At 36.8% G+C, this 25,722-nt stretch overlaps 1 protein-coding gene across 8 annotated transcripts in view; it reads left to right on the forward strand.

Moving 5' to 3' along the window:
• The window catches only part of NTNG1 (netrin G1), a 473,391-nt gene that overhangs the window by 228,782 nt on the left and 218,887 nt on the right, over positions 1 to 25,722 (forward strand). For all 8 annotated transcript variants that reach the window (XM_003340406.4, XM_056819153.1, XM_016429054.2 and 5 more), the window contains exon 3: positions 6,228 to 6,868. In XM_003340406.4, coding sequence (XP_003340454.1) covers positions 6,228 to 6,868 — 641 coding nt within the window. The remainder of the gene's footprint in view (positions 1 to 6,227; positions 6,869 to 25,722) is intronic.

Genomic DNA, 25,722 nt, shown 5'->3' on the forward strand with positions numbered 1-25,722 from the left:
CCTTTTCCCTCTCCCCACATCTTAGCATGGACCTCCTCCCTCAAGCCTCCCACCACCCTTACTTCTCAACTGATGATAAATAAATTAGTGAGATCTCAGACTGGTCTGAAATATTAGGACATTGGTTGTTAGGATTAAGATCCCAGAAGGTCTGAAAGGATACTCAGAAAACTCAGAAAACAGAACAAAGTGGAGCCAAAAGACGCATTTCTCATGCTTCTGATCAAACACAAAACAGGATTGCCTCTAAGGAAGTCTTCTCTTTGGGGGGAGGGGGAGGGCAGGAAGAGAGGAGGAAGATGCCACATCAGCCACACTGTGGAGATCACTCAGTCCACCATCACCAGCTCCAATGGAGTAATCCTGCCCCTTCTTCACTTTGTGCTAGCATGGAAAGGGTAGGAATGCTTGGCACACATCCTGAAGGCTATTATGGTCTTTGATTAGAATAAACTAGAGGGACAGAAATAGTTATTGCCCTTTTTACTTCTCTTCTAGGTCTTAGCAGCTAAGTCTCTTTGTTGTTCATTTTAGGACTAAGTGAGCAAAGTTGACTGTCCTCAAAATCTTCCTCCACTCACCTTTGTGGTTGTCTTTTTTATTCCCATTTTGCCACATAGAATTTATTTCACAATCAAACAAGCTTAGACCAGCCAGGTGCAAATGGGTGAGAGGCTGTCCCCTCCTCTCAGTTTTTCATAATCACTTGCAAGCTAATGTGTGGTTGACACCCATGTTTCTCAAAACCACTTGTAAGCACATGTCTCTCTGATGTGGAGCTCCATTAATTGTGGAGTGAATGTTCCCTGAGAATTCACTTAGGTGCCAGCTGCCATTCTAGGTGCTTTGGCTTCCAGATGGTAAAATGTGGGAAACCCAAGAATGTTCCAACCAGAGTTTGCAATTAAATAATTAAATTCAATATAGTTGATAAAAAGATGTGTGTGTGTGTGTGAGAGAGAGAGAGAGAGAGAGAAGAGAGAGAGAGAGAGAGAGAGAGAGAGAGAGAGAGAGAGAGAGAGAGAGAGAGAGAGAGAGAGAGAGAGAAGAATGAAATAGATATAAATACAGAAAGAAGAGAAAGACAAAAAGAGAGTGGGAGAAATTAGAGCAGGGATTTGAGGTGGAAAGAGATCATTTTGCTGAAGTGCTGTCTATGAGAAAACTCACCTTCTGTAAATAAGTACTTTTCCAGCATGCCCTAAATTTCATTTCTCACCCTAACTTCCCCAAGCACATTTAGGCAGTCACAACATTCCACACTGGTTACAATGTGCTAATTAATAGCTAGCTTGGATTGTCCCAGAAGTAAAGCCATACATTCTCCTAAGTAAAAAGCAACCTCACAAATCTTCCTTTTTTTCTAATTGTCACAAAAATATTTAGAAGCAGGGTCTGTTGAATTATTTAGAAATCTCTTAATGGTGTAAATATTGTTAGTGCTGCAATAAATATTTTCAGCTTGGTCTGGTGATGATCAACTGAGGATCTGTTGCTTGTAGGACTTAAATTAAGATCTATTTAAGGCTGCCTGCTGGCCACAAAATAATTACTTAGACTTGCTAATGCCCAAGTCTGTTAGACTTAACTATGAGGGGAGTCTTTGTTTTTGTTTTTAGTTGGGAAACTGGATTTTTCTTAAATAAATTCCATTATTGTTGATATTAGAGGGGATTGGGCTAGAGTTAAAAAAGTTGAAAACTTTAATCAATCTAATTCTTTAAAAAAATTGCAACTTCTTTCTTATTGATAAATCTTGGTGACTATACCAGAACAGATCATTATCACATTTACAGAGAATATTTATTTCAACATATATTTTCTTACTGTCTTCCACTGTAGAGAATGCCAAAATTGATTCCTTCTCTTGGGGCATGCCCATATTTTTGGCATTTTTTTTCTTCTTCTCAAAAACAGAAGTGTATTTCAGCTATCATATTACACTTCTGGAATTTCTGTTTTAAAGGATGATAGTAAAATAGATTTCCCCTTTCCCCTTAGCGAATTTCCTTTTAATCTCTGTATCTCAGTAGGCTATTGTAATGGTCATTAATCATTAATCTCCTAAAAGAGCATTGAACACTATTAAATGAAGAATTGAATTCTTCTAGTAATTTTTTCTCAGTATATTTACAGTCATTTGAAGAGCCCTTCATTAGAGATGATCAGCTTACAGGGCAAAATTTCAGTAGTGCCAAGCTACCAAAATTCTCACCAAAGTAAATTGGATTAAAGAATGGATACCATTCTCATTTATTTACTGGTTCAACGATTCATGGATTTTTTTCACTGTTTCTCCTTCTTTTCCTGTGCATAAAACAATGTAAACTAATTCCATTCTTTCATTGTTCTATCATCGGTTGAGGATGTTGATAATAGGAGATCAAGAGGATGCATGGTACAGTGGGATAGGGTGATGAGTTTGGAGCTAGAGGAACTAGGTGACTTTGAATAAGTCACTTGATTTCTCATTTAGGAAAATGAAGGAATTGGAAGAGACAATTTCTAAGCATTCTTCTAGTTCTCAATGTTTTATCCTGTGATTCTTCTACCACTGCAAACACTTGTCTTGAGCTAGCTATACCTCCAGATTTTCTCTGAAAAGATGTTTACTTTGTACAAAGCTGGAGGAGACATACTTATTATTCCTTTGTCTAAATCTGGGACAAAAGCAGACATTGTGCAAGGCAGATTAGCATTCAAGTTAAAAATGCAAAATAAAAGGGTAACATTAATGACTAGGATAATATCTATGGCCCAAGAAAAATTAAGACAATATACTTTCACCATTAATCACAGTGCCTCCGGTGTTGTGCTTTAGGATTCATTTGTTCAAGAATATTTGAATTTGACTCTGGAGCCAGAGATTTTTGTGATCTAAAATATTTTAGTATCTCCATTTTGAAGTTCTGTGATTTTGCAGCCTTTTATGCAAAATCTTTTGTTTTCTAGTAAGGAACTTGCTAGGCAATATGCCCATATCTTATACTTGCGAGTTTTGGGTGTCCCAAACCAAACTTGACTCACTTTATTGCCTGTTCTGACAGCCCCAAAGGTTTTCTTGCTGCCATTAGAAGGAAAGACCAATGGACAGGCACAGACATTAAACTTCCTAGACAAAGAAGATTCTGGGAATTCTCTACTTATACCAGATTCTAAGCTAGAAATAAAAACCACTTTTGCATTCATGAAACATCTTTTATCAAAGATTCACTGACTTACACAAAGTAAGCTCCGAGAAACAATTGCTGAGCTGTTGGGTTTTATAAAAGTCATGGAGCAGTTCCAGAAATAATAATCTAGACGAAAACTTTTTATTTAACAATAACAACAGCAATGACAATCATATACCACATAAACATGTACTTCACTAAACCCTAGGAATTATTACTTTTAATGTGTATTTTAAAGTTAAATTTTGTACAGGAACTAACCTATTAACTATTCCTTAAAGAATCATAGTAGTATAAAGTACTTTCTCTGGAGTCAGAGGCCCTAGGTTCAAGTCCTTTATGCTATCTCTGTGACTTTGTCTAGGCACATAATTTTCAGTTTACTCATCTGCAAAATGAAGGCAGTAGATTCAGTGGCCTCTAATGTCCCTTTCCAACTCTAGTTCTTTGATCCTATGAATCCAGTGGCTCCTTCTTCTACCTCCGTCTGTCCAAAATGCAATCTACCCTATATCTGATCCATATTTTGTTCTCTGCTTAAGAGAACTGAAAAAAAATCATCCTTCAACCCCATTTAATATAAATGTCTGAGATATCACCTAGTATATCAAGTAGCTTTGGTATCCCTGACCTCCAGATGAAGATGCTTTTGTCAGAAGGAAGATTAGAGGGTGTGAGATAATGTCTGTGCAGATGTGTTCACAGATTTGGAAGGGACCATATTTTTCCAGTAAATTTCAAGTGAAGGTGTGATCTGTGTGAATCTAACCTCTTCTCATAAAGTACTCATTCACATAAATTTAGAATTATAAATCTTCAAAGATTCCACAGTATTTATAGTTTTCCAGAAAAAGTCTCCACGTATTTGCACAATCTCATGTTTGGCTTGTTAGTTGTGCTTAAAAGAGTCTAAATAATAATAAAGTAGGTTATTTATTTCTCCTGTAATGGAATATTATCCCTTCCCTTTGTTTTATTTTGAAGAGGGTACCTATAAGTAGTAATAAAGAAAGGAAAAGTCAGAATATCAAACTGAAATTTGAGACAGCAGAATTGAATCATTCCTCTCACCACCAATTGCTTAAATGTGTTCATTCTTAACACTGATATCCCCCTGCCCCCCTAGAAATGTCCCTCTCTAAACTCTGCTCCATATCAGTAATAGTGGACTGTCTTAGACGTGTTGCCAGCTTTAGCATTTAGATGTATTTATCTAAGGAGGCTGGGGAAGTTGCTATCAGGGAGGCCAGAGAAAAGGCTTTCAATGTTCTTTCACTGCACAGGGGGTAAGCCTGTGACTAAGTGCCAATGACCAAAGTGCAAATTAATTATTGGAACCCCAACTCATCACCCTGCCATGATGATGGAAATGCTTCCATTGCTGTAATGGAAAGGAAACGCAATTGTAATTCTAAAAAAAAGAGAAAAGAACAATAGCACAGGGTGTGTTTTCCTCCCAATCCATATTTATAATTAATTAGCAGATCATTGGGGAGGGATGGGACAATAGACACATTAAGAGGTACGAGCTTTCTTTGCCTTCATTCCATTTGTTTCCTTTAAAGAAAAACCCACCACCACCAAACAAAACAAAATAAAACAAAACTGGGAACCACTAAGTTGCTGGCTATTAGTCTATTCATGAAAAAAAAAAAGATCAGCCATTTGGTACAACTTAAAATGCTTGATAATTTGCTAGGGGGTACCCACTAGATATGATATACCTCCTCTTCGTCAATCCAAGATGAAGTAGCTTTTTTAAAGAAGGGATTATACGAGTGAATATCAATCAATCAATAGGTCAAGAATGTAAAATAATTTACTTTCACCTTGCCATGGAGGACGAGGAAGCAGCTGGGCCTGGTTCTCATCATTGGCAATATTTTTCTTTCAGATAATAATGCTGATCTTTAGCCCATCTCAGCAGCCTTCTAGAATGGGATGCAGTCTGGTGAATGGAAAGAATATTTGTTTTGGACTTAGAGGCCCTACCTGGGAGATGAAGCCAAGCCCTCTCTAGAGTTTAGTTTATTCATCTATGGACTAAAAGATTCCTAAGGTCTCAGAACCAGTGATGCCATGATGGGAAACCCAATCATGTAAAGTCATTTCTAACATACTTTGAAGCAGATACCTTGATCCATCCCCAGGGTTGATACTGGACCCTATTCCCAGTGATTTAGTGGTGAACAAAGTGAATGTTTACACAAAGGCCATAACTTCCATAAAAATGGTAGCTCATTAAGGATGATAGATTTGAAGCAAGGGGGTGACAAATACGAAAACAGCATTAAAAGTCTTGCCTTATAAACAGCACACAGGACTTTTGTAGATTACTAATTCTAATGAATTTATTCTAAAATATTTGCCTCAAGGTGACTCTCTCTCCCTCCCTTCTCCCCCCTCTCCCTCTCCTCCTTTTCCTTTCTCCCTCTTCTCCCCCTTCTCCCCCACCCCCCCACATCCTTTCCTATAATCTTTAATGAACTGTGCTCTTGAAGAATTTACTTGAGGCAGAAAGAAATGTTCCTTGCTTGGTGGTAGTATCTTTCTAAAAGGAATAAGAGCTATCCAACCATTAGACAGTTGTTCAATGTAGTGGTGCTTCTGTGACCAAATTATGAGTCAAAGACATTTGGGGTAAATGAACTGTTTTCTTTCCTTAAACTCTTTAGAAAGAAAATCAACACACACATACACACACACACACACACACACACACACACACACACACACACACAAAATAAGGAAATTGTGGTCTTTTCCATTTTTTTTCTGAATGAAGAAGAGAGTCTAGTTAGGACAAATGATGACACTCAACTAGGAAATGTTTTTTTTCTTTTTTCAGTTTTTTATTTTTCTTTCTTTTCTTTTCTTTTCTTTTCTTTTCTTTTCTTTTCTTTTCTTTTCTTTTCTTTTCTCTCTTTCTTCTTTTTTTTTGTGGTAGCCTTGCTCAGCATCAATAGGCCAGAAGTACTCATATCAAAACCATGTTATGTTGTGCTCCATTCCCCATGCCCCCCTGGTAAAAGCTATTTTGTTCTTCTTTCATAGGGCAACCCCTACATGTGCAATAATGAATGTGATGCAAGTACCCCTGAGCTGGCACATCCCCCTGAGCTGATGTTTGATTTTGAAGGAAGACATCCCTCCACATTTTGGCAGTCTGCTACTTGGAAGGAGTACCCCAAGCCTCTCCAGGTTAACATTACTCTGTCTTGGAGCAAAACCATTGAACTCACAGATAACATAGTTATTACCTTTGAATCTGGGCGTCCAGACCAAATGATCCTGGAGAAATCGCTTGATTATGGACGGACATGGCAGCCCTACCAGTATTATGCCACAGACTGCTTAGATGCTTTCCACATGGATCCTAAATCCGTGAAGGACTTATCGCAGCACACAATATTAGAAATCATTTGCACAGAAGAGTACTCCACGGGGTACATGACAAATAGCAAAATAATCCACTTTGAAATCAAAGATAGGTTTGCGTTTTTTGCCGGACCCCGGCTTCGCAACATGGCTTCCCTGTATGGACAGCTGGACACCACCAAGAAACTCAAAGATTTCTTTACCATCACAGACCTGAGGATAAGACTTCTGAGGCCAGCCACTGGGGAAATATTTGTAGATGAGCAACACCTGGCCCGCTACTTTTATGCGATCTCAGACATAAAGGTCTATGGAAGGTAAGAGAATAACTGCCTTGAAAATGGGTCTGTCTCTTCCAGATAGGATGGCGGTGTACTCAGGCAGCCACTGACAATGATCGGTTTCCTCCAAAGTAGTTTTCTAGCTGCCTCAAAGTTGGTTTCTGAATGCATTTGAGACACTTTGAATTCAGCAAGACTCTCTGAACCAAGCCTTTCAATCACTGGACTTGACAGATTTTTGCAGCTTTTAAAACAGGACAAAGAAATACACACATATGGAAGAGATTGTCTCCCAGAAGACAAAGGCTCTTCCTATGTCTGGAGATTGTTTAGACACTTTGAGTAGTAGAGACAGGAGGTGGGACAATTAGTCTACAATGGAATAATACTTAAAATAAAGATCGTACTGGAATCTTGGATGGTAGGCAGATATTTAGAGTGTAAATTCTGCTTCCAGGTCAGGAAATAATGCATAAGAAAGTATCATATATTTGTTTGGTTCTCTGTTTGTAATTATAAATATATATGTATATATAATATGATATATATTTTAATATATATAATATATTATAATATATATATATATAAAACAGGAAATAAAATCCTCACATTTTATCTATCAATTTATTTAAGATACTAAAAAAAGTAGAGTAAAAAACATGTAGGAAAAAGGTAGTGTTTAGTACATAAAGAATGGATCTTGTAATTCCCTTGTATAATTATGTCATCGTCTTGGTCTATTTCCTACAGTTTTTAATGCTGCACTTGAATTTGAGATCCCTTCTCTTATATGAGAAATTCAAATATACTAAATAGATCATAGTAGAGTAGATCATGGCTTCTTGGAAATTTCTTTATTTTACTGGAAAGGAGATTTTTTTTAAAGATCTTTTGAGAGTCAATCAAGTAATCTAACTAGAATAGAAGCCAGAAAGTTTTGATCAAAGAAGCTTAAAAAAATAAAAACAATAATTAGAGAGAGCTCTACCTACCAAAGAGATTAATTGATTATTTGATTGATTGATTTTTGTGAGTAGTATGCCAGCTAAACAAGGGTGAAAACATGAGATATGCTTGTCTAGGGAAATGAAGGTCAGAGTCAGGGAATGGAATTACCAATAAAAAATAAAAGGGGGAAGCCAAGTTGTGCATGCCTATGAAACTTGCTAACAGGGAGTTTGTGAATCTGGTGGACCACTTAAGCTTGGGTGTTCTGAGATTACTGTTCAACTCTTGGGTGTTAGAACTAAGGCACCTATATAGGGAGTCTCAGGGGGCCTCCAGGACACCTAAGTAGTGAATCCAGAAACAGAATGGGTCATAGCTAATAAGTAGGATCAACCATTAGTAGGATAAGGACCTTCATTCAATGACTGATGTACCTTTACCTGGAGTGAGATAAGGAGATCCAGTCTCAAATATGAAAGTAGAAAAAAGATTAGAAAAAATAAAGGAGGCTTTTAAAGGGCCCCACCAATTTTATAATTTAACTATATATTATATTATAGATTATCTTATATTACATATATGATATATAATATTTCATATAACTATATATTTAAATACTAAATTATTAGGTCTGCATGAGCAAACTACATCCCTCCTGCTGCCTGCTTCTATATAGATCTTGAACTAAGACTTTATAAAAATGATTTTAATAAATATTTATTATATTTTAAAATGTAAAATAAAAACATTATTAGCTTGTCTGGCCTTACAAAAACAGGTGAAAGGCCAGATTTGTCGCTTGGGCTATAGTTTATCAATATCTATATTAGAGAAAGGAAAGATAAAGTTAGGCACATAATGTATTGATACAAGCAGAAGTTACTTATATTGAACACTTGAAATAGGAGACATAAAGGACAGTAGAAGGAACACTGACTCTAGAGTTAGAAGAAGTGGGTTCAAATCCCCTTTCTGATGATTACCACTTTTGGTTTGGTTTGCTTTGGGATTTTTGTCCTTTATAGAGTCAAGGACAAAAATGACATGATTCTGTTGGGATCAATGTACAGTGTAATCAAATGTAGCTGATCAAATGGCCTTGTACCACAGATTAGATTGGTCATGAATAGCCCATGTGATTACCTTGGAAAAATCATTTAACCTTTCTGTGCTTCAGTTTTCTCATCTGTAAAAGGGGGTGGTGGTGCTTAGACTGGATGCCCTGTAAGGTCCCTTCCAGCTCTAGTGTTTCTAATTGCCTCTTAGGTCAAACCAGAGTAAGGATGGAAATATATCCCTGACCCAGAGAGAAAAGAGGTCCGTCATCTTGGTCTTGCTATCCGAGTATGACATAATGCCTATACAGATAGAAACTTCTGCCAGAGATGACTTTTTTTATTTGTATGCCAAACCAAAGACAAGTTTAGTGCTTTTTTTTTTTTCTGAATGGGCATCATGCTGGAAGCAAGATATTGAAATGGACCTACACTGAGGGGAAAGATGCTGGCACTGCAGAGGAGGAAGTAGCGGTAGAATAATAACCAATAGCTAACCTGGGGCTTAGATGGCTTGGCATTCCATTGTCTTCTTGCTTTGCCAGGGGACTGTTATTAAAGAGCTGTGAATTAATAGCATTAGAGCCATTTCCTAGGCTCCTGAAAATTCATGGGTGGAAAAATTCCTTAAAGTCAGATAAATTCTAGGATCAAGTATGCATTTTTAAATTGATAGAATAATGGTAATAATATAAATAAGTGAATGAGTGACTAATAAAGCATTCATTAAACCCTTTATTGCATGTTGGGCACTGTGCTCAGATCTGAGGATGAAAATAAGGCCAAGAAACAACCTCTCCTCTCAGATAGCTTACATAGGAATGATGGAAGGTAATAAATAATAGGAAGTTATGAAAAAGGGGAGGGGGCAGCACAGAAACAAATTCTGGAAAGAAGCAGGAAATGACATGCAAACCCAAGCTGGGGCAAGATAAGATGAAAGCTGCAGAGTTCAAGGTTCTAGGAGCAGAATGTACAATGCAATGAGGACTGAGTAAGGAGCCTAATCAGAGCACAGTGTTTATATATGTGTATATACATATATTTATACAATGTATTTATAAGTATACGTGTATAAATTTCTCTCTTAAAGCTCATGGCTCCCTCTTTTAGGACCTATGAATCCCTTTGCCATCCATGTTTTTGAAACTAAGCTGAGCCAACTTTTACTTTGATCTTGTATGGACCGGAGGAAGAACGGGTCTCAGGTTAGGAGGAGGATGTTTTGTAGTAACCACTCTCACTATACTAGCTCAGTAAATATCTATTTCTAAAAGCCAATTGTCTGCCTAATTGATATCAACTGATAATCAATAGAAGAAGTAAATATACCAGTGGGGACTCATGAACTGGAAAACTACCCCCATACCTCTTTGGGTTATTCCTAAAACCCAGATGGGAAGTTGGAGTCTCTGACTTTTGGGGATTTAATTTGCCATTTCTAAGCAGTTTTTTTTTTAAAATAACAGTCCTAGAGCATTTATTTCATATTTCCTTAATATTGACTCATTTGTCTATATGTTTTTTCCCCTTCCATTAGAATGTAAGTCCTTGGGGGCAGAACCAGCTTCATTTCTGTCTCCTATACTCAGCCCAAAGTATGCTTGTTGTTATTGTTCAGTCATTTCAGTCATTTGAGTCATGTCTAACTCTTTGTCACCCCATTGGGGGTTTTCTTGGCAAAGATACTGGAGTGATTTGCCATTTCCTTTTCCAACTCATTCAAAAATGACTAAACAAAACTTACCTTCTGTCTTAGAGTAAGCACTAAATATAGATTCCAAGGTAGAAAGAAGGGTATGGGGCTAGGCAAGTGGGGTTAAGTGACTTGTCTAGGGTCACAAAGCTAGGAGGTGTCTGAGGATAGATTTGAAACCAGGTCCTCCCAACTCCAGGACTGATGTTCTATCCCTTGTGCTTCCTAGCTGCCCCTCTAGTTCATTTTATAGATGAGGAACCTGAGGCAAACAGGGCTAAATAACTCACTCAGCATCACAGAACAGTAAATGTCTCAGGCCAGGCTTGACACTGCTCCATCTAGCTGTATCCCCGACCATGATCAAAATCAATTCTATCATTATTCTTGGAAGGGGTTTATCAATCTACTCACCATCATAGTAACATTATGGAACAAGGTTCCATAAATGCCAATTTCAGGATATGTTGTTGAAGGGTGATACTGTCTTTGGTTTTGTATTTATATCCCTAAATACTTAGCACAATGTATGGAACACAGTGTTTAATAAATAGTTTTAAGTTTAAAATTTAATTCATTTGTTAATTACTGTTGAAGAATTCATTCATTCATGAGATTTGTATGTGTGAAAATATCCTTTACAATTTTGAAGTTGTTGGCAATAAGGAGGCAGGAAGCATCCTTTCCCATTTCTACCTCTTCCTCCTCATCATCCACCTTCTTCTTCCCTGCCTCCCATTCTCCTCCACTTAAGCCTCTTGTTACATTAATAATTATAATACAGAATATTATAGATTACTGTTGATTTTTATTAGTAATTAATTTCTGAGCTTATATATCTCTTTAGAAATATTCATTAGGTCAGTATCCCTGGTCCAAGAACCAAGTATTTTTAATTTATATTATTTTATAGAGGGCTTAAATGTTTGCAAAACATTTAAGTCCATTATTTCAGATGGTTGTTAGTATAATTGTACATATTAGGAAACTGAGACTTACAGTGGCTACATAATTTCCTCAAAAGTCACATGGTTAGGAAATATCAAATTAAGGATTTGAACCCATATCATTCTGGTCATAAGAAAAGCCCACTATCCAGTTTTTTTCCCTTGATGCTTAGAAGGAATTTGTATTTTTTATTTGATTCTTGAGCAAATATTAAATCAAATAAAGAGAAAAATGTTTGATGGAAGTTCATTTGTGGAGAGGTCATCATACCTCTTGATAAATGCTAGTGGGATAGAGGCAGGATGATTGATTGAAGTTTTGGAAGACTTGATTTCATATCTTAGATCTGTTTTATTTCCCTGTGTGACCCCAGATAGCTTTTTGGATTTAACTTCTTTGGACCTCAGTCTCAAGCTATAGAATGAGAATATTGGACTAGATGATTTCTCAGGTCCCTTCCAGACCTAGATCTAGGATCCCATCATGCAGATACAATGGTCTGCCTCATTCTGCTTAGTATATCCTAATTTCCGAATGTAGGCATTAGAAGATTTTGTGAGATTAAATCAGTTTCTTATTGGTCTAAGATCCATCTCAGACCGATTTCACAAGTAGAAAGAACCCAGATTTCCCCATGAACATTCTTCAACTGACAGCTATTGATTCAACTTCCATTTCCCACCTCTCATTGTGTATTTATTAAGGTAATGTGGGGATGAGGGAGGAAACACAGCTGGCAGTGGCTTTAGCATTTCCACCATACTTCTATTATTTGACAAACCTAATAATCCTCATGAACTCCTCCTGACTTATGGCTGTCCTACTCTACTAAATCAGGGTGATTTTCTCTGGTGAATAATAAAGGATTGCAATGTGCCAGTACCTTAATTACAGAAAGCCTCTCTTAGTCTTGATCTCATTTTAATTTACAGGGTAATACTACAATAATATCACTAATGGAAGGTACATTAAAGGGCATCAAGTAGCATTAACTGTATTAAATTATGGTACTTGTGTTAATTAACTGCTGAAGCAGGATGGTCCTAATGGCTAAAAAGGTCGACTAATGCATAAATAAAACCCACAGAGAAGGAAGAAAGATAAGCAAGGTACATATTTGTGGGGGGAAATTATTTTTTTTTCTTTCAGGAACATGTTGAATGCAAAGGTTGTGATGTTTAAGTAACTGCTAAAAAATAAACATTTTCTTGATTGTTTCATTTTTCTTGCTTTCTCTTTTAAAGCTTTCAGAGGAAAAGTTTGGATAAAAAATCAGATCTTGATAGAAAATTATTCTCAGACTTAGTATTTTCATTCAAGTGAAAGTTTCCATAGAGGTTCTGTTATTCAGGCCATCCAAAAATAACACTTGTAATTGTTAAATCTAAAATGTGAATGTGACAATTTGTCAGTATACACTTAATTCGAGAGATATCCCTGTACATTATTAACATAGAATCACTGCCCTGATCTGCTTCTTTTTGGGGACTGGGATGGTCATGGAGTCTATTTAGTGGAAAATCTTTGCGCTTGATCAAGAAGTTAAGAAAAGTTTGCATATTCTTTTTTTTTTCTTGACAAATAGGAAAACTGATGCCTGTGTCAATAGTTATTTCTCATTGCTTAGCTCATATTCAATTATTGCTTTGATTTAATTATGACCAATTGTTATAAAGTACTTAGCTCCAATGGAAGGTTAGTCTTAACCATCAAATATCCATTTCTATATGATTCCAAGTATTTTCCTTTTTTTTTTTAAAGTCTTTACTGTCTGTCTTGGCATAGATTTTAAGTATCAGTTCCAGGTTTGAAGAGTGGTAAGAACTAGGTGTTTGGGGTAAGTGACAGCTAGGAAGTGTCTCAGGCCAAAGTTGAACTTGACTCTCAATCCACTGAGCCACCCAGCTGTCCCCAGCACTTTCCTTCTAAAACTGACCCTGACTTCGCCCACTCAGGAACTTGTCCTTCTCTGATTGGTTCAAAGTTCACATGGGAAGGCAATGTCTCTCTGGCTATGTGCAGGACACTGACTCTCCCTCACACATAGGAAAGCTTAAAACTCATTACTGTAGAGTCTAACTGATTTGGATTTTTCCAATATTTAATTCGTGATCATATAGAAATAAACTAATCTAAAATTCCATTTTATAAAAAAAAAACATTTATTCAATGTCTACCATGTGTACGAAAACATTCTAGACTTCATTAATGTAAAAAACAAAAAGGTCTCTACCCTTCAGGCTACTTTTGGCATTGCCATTTCTTGGGCTAAGTTGATGATTAGAATTGAGTAAACCATTTCTGTTTCCATTTAATCTGTGACTTACTTGAACTCTGAACCTCAAGTTTCATTTCACATATAAAAACAGGAGGGATGGACTGGATGATTTTATAGTTTGCCACAAGTCTAAAATCTTTATAATTCAATTCTTAATGTGAAATGTGGGGTCACCTAACCATTGTTTTGTCAGCTGAAAACTCAGTAACTGTGTGTGTTTATAGACACACATACATACAGAATAAATATAAAATGATTATAATACAGTATATTGGTTCCAAGGCAGAATAGCAGTAAGGGCTAGGTAATGGAGGGCTAAGTGACTTGCCCAGGGTCACACAGCTAGACAGTGTCTGAGGTCAAATTTGAACCTAGGACCTCCTATCTCTGGGCCTGACTCTTAATCCACTGAGCCACCTACCTGCCCCCAAGTATATTATTTTCTAACAGGGAAATAACACATAAACATCTAAGGAAATACGTATTTGTATATAAAAAATAAAAGGTATGTGAGGAGGGGCTAGTACCTGGGGAGGGAGGATTAGGAAAAACCTTATGATAAGAGATGATACATTTGCTAAACTTGGAAGGAAATGAAGGATTCTAAGAAACTGAGACAAGGAGGAGAAACAATAGGGTTTAGTAAAAAATCCTCCAAAGTCAGAGGATCTGGTAGATATCTTATCACCATCTGACACTATCTTTGTGCTGTTAAGAGAAGTCACAACCTTCCTGTGCCTCAGTTTCTTCATCTGTAAATTTAGATGTTCAGACAAGATGTCCTCAGTGGTTCCTTCTAGTTCTTGATCAGGGAAGAAGTCTAATGCGAAGACCCAGAAATGCTGACTGGAGTATGGTATATAAACAAGAGCAAGGCTAATTTGTTGGGACTGTCTTTAACTGCTACCAAAGAGGTTTCCCTCAAGTTAGATCTGATCATGTCACTCTCTTCCTATTTGGTAAACTCTATTGGCTCCCTACTGCCTCTTGAATTATACAGAAATTCTTTAACTTTGAAAGATTTACCCAATTTGAGTCTGACCTCTTTTTCTAGCTTAACTGTGCATTATTATTCCACAGTCCTCAGTCCAGCCCAACCAGCCTTCTCCTTCTTCATACAGGACACCGCCATGCTCCATTTCTGTATCTTTTTGTTGGTTGTCCTTCATGACAGGAATCTATTTCCTTCTCATTTCTATCTCTATCCTCTTTTTGCTCAAGATGCACCTTGAGGTACCATCTTCTAAAGCCTTTTTTTATCCCCAAGATGCTAGGGTCTTCTTCCCTTTTAAACAACCTTGAATTCTATTACTTTGGTCCTCACTTTATAATTATTCTGTATGTATATATAATTTAAAAAATATACACACATGTATATATGTGGAAATATATGTGATAAGAGAGAGAGAAAGAGAGAACAAGAGAGATAAAGAGAGATAAGAGAGATAGAGATAGATAGATAGATAGATAGAGAGAGAGAGAGAGAGAGAGAGAGAGATTTGCAAGAGATTGTTTCATTCATTATATTTGTACCATGATGATGATGTAATGCTTGACATAGAGTTGGCACTTTATAAATACCTACCATTGATTGATTGGTATGTAAACTTCTTACAAAGACAAGCTGGAGCCAGATTTGAATATTCAATACAAAAGTTTTTAATTGATCCTAGAGAAGTCTTTTTTTTGATATTCACTCAGTGACTATAGTGTGTGTTGGCCTTGGAATCAGGAAGACGAGTTCAAATACTGCCTCAGACCTATAGTAGCTATGTGTCCTTGGGCAAGTCACTTACCTTTGTGCAGCCCCTAGTTTCTCATCTGTAAAATGGGGATGATAGTCTCATCTCACACAGTTCTGAGAATCAAATGAGATATATGGAAAATACTTTGCAAACCTTAATGCACAATATAAATGCTAGCTCTTCCTCTTCTTACTCCTTCTCTTCCCTCTTCACTTTCTTCTTTCCCTCCTCCTCATCTTATTCCTCCAAAGAGTGCTGGACTAGAGTCAGGAAGACTAGTTTGAAGGTGGCCTCACATATTTCCTAGCTGTGAGATGCTGGGAAAGTCATTCCCTTTGTCTTGGTTTCCTTCATACAGGATACTCCCATGCTCTGTTTCTGTATCTTTTTATTGGCTGTCTTTCATGCCTGGAACCTATTTTCTTCTCACTTATATCTCTATTCTTTTTGCTCAAGATGCAACTCAAGTACCATCTTCTCCTTGAAGCCTTTCTTCATCCCCCAATACTAGAGGAAATAAATGGGGATAATAACAGCACTGACCTCACAGGCTTCTCATGAGGATGAAATGAGATCATATTTATAAAGCATTTACCTTGGTGCCTGACAGAGAAGGTGCCATATAAATGCTTAACCCCTTCCCTTCCCCTTATTCCTGGTACCCAAAGACCCGCTTACTTTTTGGCTGTCTCCTTGTGCTTCTTTCTTTGGTTTTGCTCACAGTCTTCCCTGAGGACTTTCCCCTCACTCTGTCCTGTTTCTGGAATCCCAGCTTGAATTTAGCCTGCCTCTCTATTTAAAGTACTAGATTCTCACCTCTTAGAAGCCCTAAGCATCCTCCTCATGCAGGTTTATTGTTATTTCTTCCGGATTCAGTGGCTTTCTTTTTAGCACTCAATCCTGACTTCCAGCACAGGTAGAGGGTAGGTCTAAGTATACCCCGTGTCTTCTCATTTCCATGCTTAAAATCCCCCGTTATTTCAATTATTCTATAGTTTGAAAGAATTGATGCAAATGGGTTGTCTTCCCATGGGGAGAATGATGTCCAGCAAATAAGAATGCATAAATGTAGGCTTTAGTAACTGTGATTAAAAATAAACCTAAATGTTACTACTTAACTCTGGCTGAAACCCTTAGAATAAAGATTTATGATGCACACAGGCTTTAAGTGGACAACGGAGGGCCATTCTGTTTGGTAGCATATTTTTAAAAATCCTTTAGGATTCCTTGATTTATAAAGAGTGTACGAACAGAAGCAACTGGCTTACCTCAGAGGTTTATACCAGTGTACAGTGTGAATGTATCTAATAATTCCTGAAGCAAAATTATGAGCTTCATTAGAGTAAAAAAAACTGCTTAGGAGGTTGTCAGTTTAACCCTAATTCTCTGGGGCTGCCAGAAGACACGTATGTATTTATTTATTTTAAGCAAGTGGGTCATTAAAGGGAAAAAAGAGGATTTCTTTTGAAGCAACACAAAAGGGTTTTTAGCCAAATATCACACAAGGAATTAATAATATTATTTCTAATTTCATTTAATATAACCATTTTATGTATGGTACAATGGCTAGGGTCCCTAGACAATAAGAAACAATGTCTTGTTCTGACAAATGATTAATACATTCATCAATTCAAAGAAAGTTTTTAATCAATCAACCAACCTGTAAGGATTTACTAAGCACTTACTAAGTGCCACAGGCAGCTAGGTGGCCTGGTGGATAGAGTGCCAGGCAGACAGTCAAGAAGACACATCTCTAAGTTCAAATCTGGCCTCAGACACTTATTAACTGTATGATCCTGGGCAAGTCAGTTTAATTTTTAAGTTTAGTCATTTTCCAGGCAGGTCCTCTTTTATCATGACCCCATTTGGTGTTTTCTTGGCAAAGATATTAGAGTGGTTTGTCATTTCCTTCTTCAGCTCATTTTATAGATGAAGAAACTGAGGCAAACAGAGATAAGTGATTTTGCCCAAGGTCACACAGCTAGTCAGTGTTTAAGGCTGTATTTTAATTCAGGAAGATGAGTCTTCCAGGCCTGGCACTGGATCCATTCCATCACCTAGCTGCCCTTGCCTCATTTTCTTCATTTGTAAAACAATCTAGGGAAGGAAATGACAAACTATAGTCCTTTCCTAGAAAACTCCAGAAGGAGTCACAAAGAGTAGGGGGACATGACTGAAACGCTTGAATGAAAACAATAAATGCTAGGAACTGTGCTGGGAATTGTAGCTAAAAAGGTAAAATAGGACATTCCAGCAAATGACTGCCTTTCTTTTAGTAGATTAAACGATTGCATATAACCCAAACAAATACAAGGTACTGTTTGGGGGAAGGGCTTTTGCAGCTATAGGGACCAGGAAAGAGTAATTGCCTATAATTTCTAGATGCTAGAGATCCAAAGATAAAAACTAAATATTGTCTGTCCTCAGGTTTACATTCTAGGGGGCATCTTCTGTACAAAAACTTTTTAATTTGATGTAATCAAAATTATTGATTTTACATTTTGAGATGTTTTTCTAGCTCTTGCTTGGTTTTAAAGTCTTTCCTTTCCAAAGATCTGACAATTATCCTATTCTATGTTCACCTAATTTGCTTAGAGTTTCCTTCTTTATATTCAGGTCATTCACCCGTTCTGAGTTTATGTTGGTGTAGGGTGTGAGGTGTTGATCTAAACCTAATCTCTCCCATACTGTCTTTCAATTTTCCCAGCAGTTTTTTATCAAATAATGGGTTTTGATCCCCCAAACTGGGATCTTTGGGTTTATCATAGACTGTCTTGCTGAGGTCATTTACCCATAGCCTGTTGCACTGATCCTCCTTTCTGTCTCTTAGCCAGTACCAAATTGTTTTGATAACTACTGCTTTATAGTATAGTTTGAGATCTGGGACTATATAAGTCCTCCTTCCTTTGCATTTTTTTTCATGATTTCCCTGGATATCCTTGATCTTTTATTCTTCCAAATGAACTTTGTTATGTTTTTTTTCTAATTCAGTAAAAAAAGTTTTTTGGTAGTTCAATGGGTATGGCACAAAATAAGTAAATTAATTTGGGCAGGATTGTCATTTTTATTATGTTAGCTCATCCTACCCATGAGCAATCAATGTTTTTCCAATTGTTTAGATCTGGTTTTAATTGTGTAGAGAGTGTTTTGTAGTTGTTTTCATATAGTTTCTGTGTTTGTCTTGGCAGATAGATTCCTAAGTATTTTATATTGCCTAGGGTGATTTTAAATGGAATTTCTCTTTCTAATTCTTGCTGCTGAAATGGGTTGGAGATATATAGAAATGCTGATGACTTATGCAGGTTTATTTTGTATCCTGCAACTTTGCTAAAGTTGTTGATTATTTCAACTAGTTTTTTGGTTGATTGTCTAGGATTCTTTAAGTATCATATCATTCACAAAGAGTGATAACTTGGTCTCCTCATTGCCTATTTTAATGCCTTCAATTTCTTTTTCTTCCCTAATTGGTACTGCTGGTGTTTCTAGTACAATGTTAAATAATAGAGGCGATAATGGCCATCCTTGTTTCACTCCTGATCTTATTGGGAATGCATCTAATTTATCCTCATTGCAGATGATGTTTGCTGATGGTTTTAGATATATACTGTTTATGATTTTTAGGAAAGGCCTTTATATTCCTATACTTTCTAGTGTTTTCAATAGGAATGGGTGTTGTATTTTATCAAAGGCTTTTTCTGCATCTATTGAGATAATGATGTGATTTTTGTCGGTTTGCTTGTTAATATGGTCAATTATGTGGATGGTTTCCCTAATATTGAACCATTCTTGCATTCCTGGTATGAATCTTTCCTGGTTATAGTGAATAACCCTTGTGATGACTTGCTGGAATCTTTTTGCTAGTACCCTATTTAAGATTTTTGCATCTATATTCATTAGGGAGATTTGTCTATAGTTTTCTTTCTCTGTTTTTGACCTGCCTGGTTTAGGATCAATACCCTGTTTGTGTCATAAAATGAATTTGGTAGAACTCCTTCTTTGCTTATTCTGTCAAATAGTTTGTATGATATTGGGATTAGTTGTTCTTTGAATGTTTGATAGAATTCATTCGTGAATCCATCTGAACCTGGGGATTTTTTTCTTAGGGAGTTCTTTGATGGCTTGTTCAATTTCTTTTTCTGATATGGGGTTGTTTAGGTAATCTATTTCTTCTTCTGTTAGTCTAGGCAATTTATATTTTTGTAAGTATTCATCCATATCATTTAGATTGCCATATATATTGCCATATAATTGGGCATAATAGTTTTTAATGATTTCCTTAATTTCCACTTCATTAGAGGTGAGGTTTCCCTTTCCATCTTGGATACTGTCAATTTGGTTTTCTTCTTTCCTTTTTTTAATTAGACTAACCAGTACTTTGCTATTTTATTTGTTTTTTCAAAGTACCAGCTTCTAGTCTAATTTATTAAATTAATAGTTCTTTGACTTTCAATTTTATTAATTTCTCCTTTGATTTTTAGGATCTCTAATTCAGTCTTCATCTGAGCATTTTTAATTTGTTTGCTTTCTAGTTTTTTAATTTGAATGCCCAATTCATTGACCTCTGCCCTCCCTAATTTGTTAATATATGAACTCAAGGATATAAATTTCCCCCTGAGTATAGCTTTAGCTGCATCCCATAGGTTTTGAAAGGATGTCTCATCATTGTCATTTTCTTCAATGAAATTATTAATTGTTTCTATGATTTGTTCTTTGAATAACTGGTTTTGGAGAATCATATTGTTTAATTTCCAATTAATTTTTGATTTACCTCTCCATGTAGCCTTACTAATTATTATTTTCATTGCATTGTGATCTGAGAAGGTTGCATTTATTATTTCTGCTCTTTTGCACTTGTTTGCAATGTTTTTATGCCCATATACATGTTAAATTTTTGTGAATGTACCCATGTACACTGAAAAGAAGGTGTATTCCTTTTTGTCCTCATTTATTTTTCTCCACATATCTAGTAACTCTAATTTTTCTAAGATTTCATTCACTTCTCTTACCTCTTTCTTATTTATTTTTTTGGTTTGATTTATCTAGTTCAGATAGAGGAAGGTTCAGGTCTCCCACTAGTATAGTTTTTCTATCTATTTCATCCTTGAGCTCCACCAGTTTCTCCTTTAGAAATTTGGATGCTCTGCCACTTGGTGCATACATGTTGAGTACTGATATTTCCTCATTGTCTATACTGCCTTTTATCAGGATGTAATTACCTTCCCTAGCTCTTTTAACTAGATTTATTTTCAATTTGGCTTTGTCAGATATCACGATTGTGACTCCTGCCTTCTTTTTATCAGTTGATGCCCAATAGATTTGACTCCATCCTCTTACTTTCACCTATGAGTGTCTACCTTCCTCATGTGTGTTTTCTGTAGACAGCATATGGTAAGGTTTTGGATTCTAATTCACTCTACTATTTGCTTGCGTTTTATAGGTGAGTTCATTCCATTCACATTCAGAGTTATGATTACCAGCTGTGTGTTTCCCAGCATTTTGATTTCTACTCTTAGTCCTGCCTTTTCTTCTTACAATATTTCCTTCTACAACAGTTTGTTTTTAATCAGTTCCCCTACTTCCTACCCTTTTTTACTTCCCTTTCTACCCCTTCCCTTCTTATTTCCCCCCTTATTTTCTTTGCAGTCTTTTTAAAACTACCCCCCCACTGTCACCGTCCCTTATACTGCTTCCTTCCCCCCAGTCTGTTTGTTACCCTTCTACTCCCCTATAGGCCATGGATCTATTCTCTGCTTCAATGAGTTGGATTGTTCTTCCCTCTTTGGGTCAATTTCAGTGCACATAAGAGTTGAGTATTTCCTATCTCCAACCACTTTACCCTTCCAGTGTATTCATGTTCTTTCCCCTCCCGCCATGAACTTCTTTGTGACACATAAATTTACCCCCTTTTGTTTCTTTTCCCATTTCTTTTAGTGTTAACCTCTTTTTTTAGCTCTAGTTGTGTGTGTGTATATATATATATACATATATATATACATGCATATGTATTTATGCATACCTATATCTATATACCTATTTATGTCTTGTTATTTCATCCTATACAGTTTGTCACTGTTCCCTCTAAGTGTAATTCTTCTAGTTTCCCAGGTGATAACAACAGTTTTTAAGAATTTCCAATGTCCTCTTTTCTTATAGGGATACATATCATTTTAACTTATTGAGTCTCTTTAAAATAAAAAAAAGGTTTTTTGGTTTTTGGTTTTTGGTTTTTGTTGTTTTGTTTTGTTTTTCTTTTTTGCTCTTTTTTAATTACCTTTTGATGATTCTCTTGATTTCTGTGCTTGGACATCAAATGTTCTGTTCAGATCTTGTGTTTTCTTTACAAAATTCTTGGAATTCTTCTATTTTGTTGAATGACCATACTTTCCCTTGTAAGAATATAGTCAGTTTTGCTGGGTAGTTGATTCTTGGTTGTAGACATAGTTTCCTTGCTTTCTGGAAGATCATATTCCATGTCTTTCAGTCCTTTAGTGTAGATACAGCCCGATCCTGTGTTATCCTCACTGTGGTTCTATTGTATCTGAATGACTTCTTCTTGGCAGCTTATAATTTGTTTATAATATTTGTTATGAGAGTTCTTGAATTTGGCTATAACATTCTTGGATGCTGTCAGTTGGGGATTAAGTACAGGAGTTGATCTGTGGGTTCTTTCAATCTCTACTTTTCCCTCTTGTTCTAGAATATTGGGGCAGTTTTCATGAATAATTTCCTGTAGTATTATGTCCAGGCTTTTTCTCTTGTCATAGTCTTCTGGTAGACTAATGATTCTTAAATTGTCTCTCCTTGAATAATTTTCTAAATCTTCTGTTTTGTGAATGAGATGCTTCATATTTTCCTCAATTTTTTCTTTCTTCTTCTTCTTCTTCTTCTTTTTTTTTTTTTTGGTTTTATAGTGTGCTGCTGCCTTCTGAGGTCACTTAATTCTAGTTGTTGTATTCTGGTTCTTAAAGCCTGTATTTCATCCCTGGCTTTTTGGTCATCCTTCACATTCTGGTCTGATTTTCTTTGGAGGAACATCTTTCATCCTCTTTACCTCATCTCTCATCTCCTTTGCCTCATCTTTCATCTCCTTTGCCTCACTTTCAAGCTGATGGATTTTGGCTTTCAAGACACTATTTTCTATTTCCAGATGACTTATCTTAGTTTTTAAGTTCTTTTCCCAGTTGTCTTCAGCCTCTCTTAATTGTGTTTTGAATTTCATTTTGAGTTCTTCCAAAGCCTGTATCCAATTCTCTGGGATTTCTGATTTATCGTTTGATGACCGTCCTCCTCTGTTCCTTTTGGTCTTTGTTTGTTGCCTGTATAGAAGCTGTCTGTTGTCATTTCTTTCTTCTTTTTTCTGTTGTTTGCTCATATTTACCCCTTCTTTACTCCCCGTATTTGTCTGTGCTCTTGCTCCTCTCATTTTTTTGGTTTTGGGGTTTTCTGTCAGTCTCCCCTCTTGGAGCTTTGACAGAAGATCTCTCTATGCAGTCTGTGGGGAAGGGGTGTTGGAGTTTGAGCTTCTCTGTCCTCTGGAGGCTTTTTATTGGACTAAAGTCCAGCAATCTGTGGGGGAGGGGTATTGGAACTTGGGCCTCCTTGAGCTCAGAAGACTTTTGCTGGGATTAACTTCAGCTGGGTTGGACTGGATGTGCCCTGAGGCCAAAACCTCCTGGAAGGCTGGAGCAATATGGAGGGTATCTGCTGTTCTGACCAGACTGCCTACTCTGTGTTCCCTCTCCACCTCTTTCCCTACTGCCTGTGTTTGATGCTCTGAGCCTGGCCCAGCTCTGCCCATAAGATACATCCTCCAGACAAGCACCTTTGTGTATCCAGAGGTTCCTGCTGCTGCTGGAGGCTTAGCGCTCTAGTTGGGGGGGGGGGATCCTGGGACATTCCTTCTGCCTTCCCCTTAAACCCGTGTTCTCGAATTCCAGCTTTTGTGTTGTGTACCTTTTGAATTGAGTCCATCAGGAAGATTCCTTGGCTCTGTCTTGTTGTTAGGTTTGATTTGCAGTCCCCTAGGAGCATTTAGTTTATAATTGGTAAGGAAGGGTATTCAGAGGTCTGAACTTTTGCTGCTTCTATGCCGCCATCTTTACTCTGCCTCCAATCTCTAGGGGGCATCTTCTGACAGGTATATCTTATCTGTAATGGTCGCTTCTTGATGTTTCTATTATTATATTTGAAGGCAATGACCAACAAATCTATGAATACTGACTCACTATTATTAGTCCAAGATTTCTCATGAACTTGTTAGAATCTGGGTTCCACAAAGGATTTTCAAAAACATGGAAGTACATTGTAAATAATTTAAATAATTTAAATGAAATTTGTAAATGTAATTCCATTTTTTGGCAATTGTGTCCTATCAATGACTTGATCATTTGTATCCCCTAGGTTTAACGAATTCCATGGTGAACTATATGAACTCACAATTTAATTGTCACTCTTAGGATAAGGAATGTATTAACTCAATAGGGGTTGATTTAAAAAAATAATTGATAGTTCCTTAAAGCAGTAGTAATTGCCTTATTTGGGGGAGGTTTGATGGGTTTTGGAAGATCAGACAATGACCGAGGAGTAAGGAAATTTTAGTGCCTGTGGCTCAAAACTTTCTCTGGCAAAATATCAGTAAGTGCATTTTACTATATTCAGTGTTAGCATCATCTTTCACTGTGGGTTCAGAGTATGGCAGGATTGAAAGATTATCATAGAGAAAGGATAGCCTTGAAAGAGATCTTTTTTCCCTGATTTTTCATCCCTTCCTCCTGAACCTTGGGAAATGCTGGGTATCTTTCTTTAAGAATTATAGGAAATTGTGTTGAATTAGATAATTTTTCTTTTTGTTTTCTTTTTAAGCAGGAAAAATTGTAGTGGAAGCGTCAGCAAAGATGTGAAAAATGAAATGCCAAGAGGTACAATCTGCTGCATTTTAGAGATAAATAGAAATGCTAAAGGATTTTTATTCCTCCTATACAGAAAGTCCTCAAATTCTAATTACAGCAATAGCATCATGAATTTTAGAAGAAAGTAAGATTAACTGAGAGGCAGCTAGAGCCTGGAGTCAGGAGTTCAAATCAGACCTCAGATACTTGCTAGCTGGGTGACAGGTAAATAACTTAACCCTGTTTGCCTCAGCTTCCTTATGTGTAAAATGAGGTGGAGAAGAAGATGGCAAACTAGTATCTTTGCCAAGAAAACCCGAGATGGGGTCACAGAGTTATACATCACTGAAATGACTGAATGACAACAAAAGATTAACTCATATTTTATTTGGTCATGTCTTTCATCTTCTATGGAAGACCATCTTGAAGTCAATTATTTGTCCTACCCCATTGCTTGTGGAATCTATTCTGTAGTTCATGAGTAAATTGTATCCTAATTATCAGTAGCAAATCAGTGAGTCTTCAGCCCACTATTGCCTCTGCCAAAGGCCTCTTGGACCCCCCCCCCCCCATATTTTGGACCCCTCCCTTTCCCAACATTCCTTCCATCAGCATTCTTTGCTATGGTCTTCACTCGCTTGTTGTAGGAAATCTGCCTTCTTGATGTCCTGGAAAGGGCAATACATCCAGGTGAGATTGCTGCTCCCAATTTACCCCTTAGCTTCATGGAATGGTCAATTTGATATTATTAGAGTACACATTGTCAATTAGATTATAAAATACTCCTGAGGCTCAGCATAGAAGGAATTGAATATTTCTAAGAGTCAGACATATTCCACTGTCACTCCCGAGAAAAGATAGTGGCTTCATGAAGCAGGTGGACCAGTTGCTAGTAAACCAGGATAGTTTAATTAATAGTTTGGCTGGAGTACAAAGTCCTTGAAAGTGGAAGTATGAAGCAAGCCTGGAAAATAGTTAGAAACTAGGTTGTAACGGCCGTGAAACACTAAATTAATACTAGCTTTGTATTTTTCCCCTAAATCACTAAATATGTAACACTTTCAGAATACATGGTTTATCTACCTCATTTAATCCTTAAAACAACCCTGAGAGGTAGGTGCTATTATTATTTCCATTTGAGAGATGACAAAACTGAGACTAAGAGAGGTGATGTGATTGGGAGCCGATTGAATCAGACCTGTGCTTCAGGAGGATTATTTTGGCATCTAGGTTAAGGGTGGATTGGAAAAGGCAAAAGCCAAAAAACTGAGCAAGAGACTGCTTCAGTATTTAAAGGTAAAGAAATTGAGCTTTGAACTCAAGTGGAGCCTA

Source organism: Monodelphis domestica, chromosome 2 (assembly GCF_027887165.1).
Source record: "Monodelphis domestica isolate mMonDom1 chromosome 2, mMonDom1.pri, whole genome shotgun sequence".
NCBI classification, from domain to species: Eukaryota; Metazoa; Chordata; class Mammalia; order Didelphimorphia; family Didelphidae; genus Monodelphis; species Monodelphis domestica.